This window comes from Penaeus chinensis, chromosome 31, assembly GCF_019202785.1.
Source record: "Penaeus chinensis breed Huanghai No. 1 chromosome 31, ASM1920278v2, whole genome shotgun sequence".
Taxonomy (NCBI): domain Eukaryota; kingdom Metazoa; phylum Arthropoda; class Malacostraca; order Decapoda; family Penaeidae; genus Penaeus; species Penaeus chinensis.
In genome coordinates, this window is record NC_061849.1 from 15,534,178 (window position 1) to 15,541,677 (window position 7,500).

A 7,500-nucleotide genomic window follows, 5' to 3' on the forward strand; every position below is an offset into this window, starting at 1 on the left:
ATGGCTGGCCTAGACCTAGGTAGTAGGTCTAGGAAGACGACACATGTTATATAACCTGGATTTGTTTAACCTCCTGGTTCAGAGTTGCCATTTAGCAGTGATGTCTCTAATGATGTCTTGAACTTTTGGTAGAGCTTTACATTTTGCATATTTATGCAAGGAACTTTAAAAAGTAATTGTGACATGGAGGAAGCATTGTCATCAACAGATTATCAAATAAAAACACTGCTTTGTTCAGTAAATCAGTGGAGTTCATATTGATTATGCTGCTGCTGATTTGGGGATTCACTAACCAGACTTGGCTCTGGTCCTGGAACCACCTCCAGCTGGTCGTTTTGATTGCATTCCAATCATGCTGCCATGGGCTTGGCATGTCTAGGCTAGACTTTGACATTTTTGATGGTATTATAAATGCATAGTGATATTTGACAAACTTCTATGACAACCACAAATTATAGATCATCTGTGACCATGAGAACATTAGTTGGATATGGGCAAAGAATACACTAGGTCTGACTCTCTTAGTTCCCCAGGTAGTGTACATGCCAATATGGCATGTACACTACCTGGGGAGTTCAGTCCCCAAGTCAGATTGGGCCAGTTAAACCATGGCTTTAGTCTGCTGCTTTTTATGTTGTAGTGGAATTAGCTTATGTTTTTTTTTTTTCCTGTATCAGATGCTATTTTGCCCAAGCCTTTAAAGTACAGTTGTTTCCCTTTTTTGTAACCCTATGCAGCCTTACCATTTGTTTACATAGAACTGAGGAGATGAATGGCAAAAGGATACTTTTTTAAGTTTTTCATTCACTAAACTTAACAAATAAAGGTGTTTATACTGGAAGTTTTTGCCAGCTATACATTTTTTGGATTACAGAAGTTCATATTGAAATAGAAAAAATGAAATATGATTTTTATAAGGTGCAAGTTGAAAAGATGATTTCTTCATTCTTGATTGCTTTACCATTTTAAGTATTTTATTTGTTTGTTTCCTCGATTGTTTTGTGATTTTGTGATTCGAATTGATGTAAAGTCATGTGTTGTTATAATTATGTCTCCCCTCAAGTTGTGGAGACATTATTAATTCATTCGAGTTCCACTTTTTTAAGTGTGATAATATATATTATTCTGAAGTTTGATAGTTTTAACTTCCCTTATATTTTATTTTTGTTGTTATATTATTTTCCATCTGTTCTTGTTCTCTATTTATCCCTGCATTTGCACTCGTTAGCAGTTTTTGTCATTACACTGAGTTATTTGCAATTATCCACTGACAGACACAGCAGGCTGGTATAAAGAGAATGTGATATCACAGTGAATATGTTTTTCAGTTGATTATTTTTCTTTCTTTATTTGATTGTCTCTCAGATTACCACCTGATCAAATGAGAAATCAGAATGATAAGGGTGTATTATAATAGCTACCGTTTGTAAGGAGTTGACAGGAATAGGACGTTTATATATATATATATATATATATATATATATATATATATATATATATATATATACACATATATATATATATATATATATATATATATATATATATATATATATATACACACACATACATATATATATATATATATATATATATATACATATATACATATGTCTATATATATATATATATATATATATATATATAATAAATATATATATATATATATATATATATATATATATATATATATATATATATATATATATAATGTGTGTGTACATATAGCTAGCTTGGTATATAAAGATATAAAATTTAGAGTTACATTGTTTTCTTTTTCTTTTTCTTCTTCCTTTTCTTTTTTGGAAAAGAAACTCACTAAATCATTTACAGAAATGTTTATACCCCTAAATTATGTCATGTTGCTACTCCCAGTCAAAGATCGGGCAGTACAACACCCTGGCAAAGGTGCTGCGAGACCTTAGGGACTCCGAGAGCAAACTCAAGGCCTATCTAGAAAGTGCCAAGAAGTCCGAGGTGATTAGTGTTAGTGTAACCTCCCCCTTGTGTGTCACCCTCCAACCCTCCAGCTTAACCTCTTGATTCAACTGATTTATTGTGTGCCCTCTTGTGTCTGTAGGACAGAGATAGTTGGTAACACTAACAAAAACATCTAAAAAAGATTGTCACTTGCACATCGGAATGGTTTGTTCGTTCATATATACATATATATATATATATATATATATATATATATATATATATATATATATATATATGTATATTTATAAATTATTTTCTTTCTTTGTTTCTTTTTATCCTTAATTGATATGCATCCTTAGAACTTATGAGAGTGTATTTGTCTTACTAACAAAATTGAATAACTTTTCATTGCCCCATTGCATAGTACAATGATATGGAGGATTACTTTTCTTATTCTGATGTATCAAGGAAGACATTGTACCATCAAATAAAATATTTCTTGATTGATAAAAAATAATGAGAGTGTTAAGTTAACTTTGAAGAATTGGAAAGATAAGTTGTTTTTTTAATTTCATTTTGTGATATTGTATTACAAGAGGACTTGATAGCTATGATACATTCTTACATACAGACTAAATACAAAATTAGAATTCATATGTCCACTTCTGAAAGAAATGCAGTTGTATGTTATATTTCATAGCCTGCTAATTTTTTATTGTTTTATTTTATTCACTTTATTTCTTACTCTATCTCATTTTAAAGACATATACTGAGATCGCCACTATAATATATATTTATATATCATTGTAAATATGGCAGGGGCAAACAGACCTTGTTCTTTATTTTGTCTCTATTTTTTCCTGTTTTCCTGTCCAACTTAACCACAATACATGAATGCAGTAGAAGGAGTGCTTTGTTTTGACGTAGCTTGTCGATGTTTTACTCCTCCAAAGGGTTCCCAGAGTGACATATATGCCAGATTTGCAACACTGAATCAGTCCCTGCAACTTCAGGAGGAGGAGTACATGGACATCCTGGCTAGGTCTCTTGTGCTAAATAAGGTATAGTGATTACCTCTCTTTCCCAGATAATGTCACTGTTGTTTCATTTTGTTGTTAATTGAGAAGTCACCCTGGTTTAGATTAAGGATATTTTTTTAAAGACGATCTAAGAGTTTTTCCTTTTATGCTTTAAATCTCCATTTTGGGAATGATGTAAAAGAGTGTTTCTTAAGGTGAATTAAGTTTATGAATGGTTATTGTTATATGGTAGAATTACTGCCATTCCCTTCAGTCTAGGGAATTAATTTTTTTAAAGTTAAAGAAAAATGGTAGGGTCACTGCTTTCTTGTTAATTATTTCTGTATAATATATATTTGAATATGACCAGGCTGCAGCTGCTGCACAGGCTGCTGCTCAGGCTGCCAACAGTCCACACAATGAAGAAACAACAACACCTGCTTCATCCTCCAGCAGAGAGGAAATTCCGGTTAGTAAAGCATAAAAATTGAACAGTTGTATTTAACCCATTGGATCCGGATGCTTCACTGCCATCATGTGGCCCAAAGTATAGCATTAGGCTTACATGAGTGGACACTCTGCTAGGTGTGTGGCTTGTAGGCCGGGTGCAAACAAGCAATTGTATGCAGTGACAAGTCTCCATGCCTCCCCCTTGCAATGATATTTTCTCTTTTTCTGCATTTTTAGCTTTTATGCAGTCCTGTATCTCTGTCATTTGATTTGTTTTGTTATTTGATAATTTTTTTATTTTTTCATAATATTCAGTCACAGTGGGGAGAAATAGGATCCTGAGCATGGAAATAGCATCCTCACTGGAGTCGGCTCTCCTTCAGCCATAGCTCATGGACATTATATTCCACAGTCGTTTATCGATGTAGTAGCCTCTTCTAAAAGCCAAATGAGTCTAATCACCCTCCAAGGGCTCTGTGCACTCATGGTGAGTCTTTCACATCACCCTGGCCTTCAGCCAAAATGTTCTCAACAGCAAGTTTGGCCCTTAGCCAAATTTTCCCATGATTGTATGTTCAGATTGTATGTCTGTTGGCACTTTGATACATCACTGTAGAGTTAAAAGTGTACCAAATTAAAGGTGGTGATATGTGAGTCATTCTTGTACACTGGAAGCATGGAGTAATTGGCACAGACATCATTAATATGAGGGGCAGGGGGATAGTGAAGAAAGTAAACAAAATTGGGAATCTGGTAAACATATGTCCGCAGGTGTGCACAGTGCTGAAGGATTTAGTTTAGATTATTCCCCCCATACCTTTCTCTAGGTGACTACAAGCAGCTCAGGAGGTGGCAATCAGATTGTTGGCATTGTGGGTCCAGGAAGTGTGCGAACTTTGCAGGAGCGTCTGGCAATGAGCCAGGAGGAGTCGCAAGAGATCATGGTGCGCATGAGGGAAAGCATTGCACGCAGAGAGGACCTCATGACACGTTACAAGGTATGACAGAGGGATTTTCTCTTTGCCATCTTATGTTTGTTCACCCTCTTTATCATTTGATTTGATTCATTCCTTATTATGAATTCAGTTTTGAAATTCTGTAAATGTAGGTAAGATTTAGGTATGTACATGTATTTAGACTTATTAATTTCTGTTTTTAGATAATACTTAGAATGAATATTTACAAGACCAATACTATTTTTCTCCAGGCAACTCGTGAACGCCTAGAGAATTTGAAGAAGCAACGAAGGGGCTTGCAGGAGGAGGAAAAGAGGCTCCTGCACTCTGCCAGTTCCTCTGAGACCCCCTCTGGTTCCTTTGATAGTCCCTTGCCTGGATCAGAAAACTGGTCCAATGAGGAGATCGAAACAGCCATCACAGACTTCCAGGTCCTGTACGACAAAGTGGATAACCTTCTGACAGCATACGCAGCAAAGGCTGAGGTATAAACAGGGATGTTTTTTTTAGACAATGGATCTTGGGAATAACATTACTTGAGCAGCCATTCTGGCGGGTATGGAGCTTGCAGATCATTTGCAAACAAATATTCATGTGCAATAACAATACGCCATGCCTCCAATTTGCAATATTTTTTTTAACTTATTCCCCATTTTCCAATATCTATATTTGTCATTTTATTAGCTTTATCCAAATGGTAGTGAGACAAACAGACTCTCTAGGTGGTACATAAGTCAGTGGAATAATAATAACAATAAATAACATTTTGTTATTTGTGTAATTTAAAAATGTTTTCATAATGTTCAATTTTCTGTAATATAGCCACTGGTTGTGTCAAGTAGAAATAGGATCCTGGGCATGGAAATATCATCCTCTATAGGCGGACACTCTTCCAGTCATGGCTCACGGACAATATATTCCACTCATTTATCAATGGGAAAAATGCCCACTAAGTCTAATCAGCCTCCAAGAGCTTTGTTCACTTGTGGCAAGTCATTCCCATCACCCTAGCCTTCAGCTGAAATTCTCATGATAGTAAATTCCCATCAGCCAGGCCCTCAGCCAATTTTTTCCATAACAGCATGTTCATGTCACTTGCCCGTCAAGCCAGATTTCTTCATCATGTGATAGCCCTGTCATCTGGATGGTAGGGCTTAGATATGCATCTCAGCTATTTCTTATAACACTAGCATCTTAAAATCTTCCAGGCTATAGACCCAGATGATGCACAGGCAGTAGCAGAAATGAACAGCAAGAAGGAGCAGATCTTGTCAAAACGCAGGGAGCTCATAGAGTCGCTTACATGCCTCCGTGGCATCCAGCAGAGGAGGGCACAGGAAGGGCCTTCCGGTAAGGCTAATATTTTTTATACTTGTTCTTATTCAGTTTTCTAGCGGGGGAATATATATATGTATATATATATATATATATAGATAGATAGATAGATAGATAGATAGATAGATAGATAGATAGATAGATAGATAGATAGATAGATAGATAGATATAGAGAGAGAGAGAGAGAGAGAGAGAGAGAGAGAGAGAGAGAGAGAGAGAGAGAGAGAGAGAGAGAGAGAGAGAGAGAGAGAGAGAGAGAGAGATATAGATAGATAGATAGATAGATAGATAGATAGATATAAATATGTATGTACATATAATATATTTATTTATTTATTTATATGTGGGTGTGTTTGTTTGTTTGTTTATCTGGCTTGTGTGTATATATAGTTCACGTGCGCGCGCACACACACACACACACACACACACACACACACACACACACACACACACACACACACACACACACACACACACACACACACACACACACACACACACCTCTTTTATACTAGAACCATGATATGTGTTGGATACTAGCATTCACTTTTTGGCACATTCCCCCCAGATGGCAATGAAGCACCCTCGTCCTCAACTCCCCATACTCAGACAAATAACACAGATACCAGCCAGACCTCAAGAGTCACCAGCAATGCTGGCAATGAAGGGACAACTGGAAACACCCACCCACTTGTGGCACGACAGCAGCAGAGCCCCTCTGCTGATGGGGAAGGGGCAGCTCTCTCTGGCTTGAGGAATGCTGTGGCCAGTGTCAATATGTTGTCTGATGAGATGACCTCCAAGAGGAGTGAGCTACAGTCTCTTCAGAAACAGCTTGGAGACATGAAAAAGCTACTCGAAGTGACCACAGCTGCACGGCAGGAGGTAAGCATTTTCTATCCATTTCATAGTCTTTTAGTAACATGGAGAGACAGAGACAGATTGAACTCTTTGGCAAAAGGTGATATAATACCATGTCATGGCAACTAATCACAGATGATCGTAGTTGCGCTTACTTGACTTCACAGAAAAATTTCGCCCAATTTTATGGAGTTAACTCACTTTATATATGAAATAAAAAATTTATATATTATGCATATAAAGGACTGTAAACTGAATTATGTATTGAAATTTTGTTTAATTCCTAGGATGAAAGAAGAATGATTGAGGCACAACAGCGTCTTGCAAAAGCAGAAAACGAGCATGCCATGGCAGCTGCTGCAACCTCCAGGCGGGATGATCAAATGGAAGGGGCAGTTGGGGGGGAGATTGTGGGTGTGGATGGACGCAAGATCCAGCTTTCAGATTCAGAGAGAAAGAATCCTGAAATTGCTTCCAAATACAGGTGAGTTGTTGTGGGGAGGGAAGATTGCCTTGGGATAAGTAAACTAATTTTGTTGGTAATGTCCTTCATACTTGTTTTTGCTGTCTAGTATTAAAATCAAACTTTTAGTCTTCAAGTGTTTACAATGCTTTAGTTTTGCATTTGCTTTTATGTATTTCCTTATTTTCATATTATTCTCTCATTCTTTGTTCTTCAGATTTTCCAACAAGTATAACAAAAAGTGTCTTTTTTCACATATCATTAATCTTAAGTGAAGTGTAAAAACAAATTCAGTATAGTGGAAAGATATGCAGAGCATTTCAAGAGGTTGTACAGTTTTATATGCTGGCAGCCCATGACAATGTCAGATAACATTGCCAAATATAATATTTTTAAATTTATGGAGCATTTGATTATAACACATATGGTGCCCACTATTTTTTTCTTATCCTCCTTTTTAGTCAGGTCTCCTTCTGTTGTGCTCAATAGACTG

The 7,500-nt window shown here is 36.3% G+C and overlaps 1 protein-coding gene across 6 annotated transcripts in view; it reads left to right on the top strand.

Annotated features, from left to right (window-relative positions):
* LOC125041788 overlaps positions 1-7,500 on the top strand; it is a 26,840-nt gene that overhangs the window by 12,467 nt on the left and 6,873 nt on the right. For 3 of the 6 annotated variants that reach the window (XM_047637079.1, XM_047637081.1, XM_047637083.1), the window contains 7 exons: positions 1,876-1,977; positions 3,313-3,411; positions 4,220-4,390; positions 4,600-4,833; positions 5,557-5,698; positions 6,252-6,568; positions 6,832-7,028. In XM_047637079.1, coding sequence (XP_047493035.1) covers positions 1,876-1,977; positions 3,313-3,411; positions 4,220-4,390; positions 4,600-4,833; positions 5,557-5,698; positions 6,252-6,568; positions 6,832-7,028 — 1,262 coding nt within the window. Of the gene's footprint in view, positions 1-1,875; positions 1,978-2,876; positions 2,985-3,312; positions 3,412-4,219; positions 4,391-4,599; positions 4,834-5,556; positions 5,699-6,251; positions 6,569-6,831; positions 7,029-7,500 lie in introns of all 6 variants that reach the window. The other 3 variants (XM_047637078.1, XM_047637080.1, XM_047637082.1) reach the window with 1 other exon arrangement.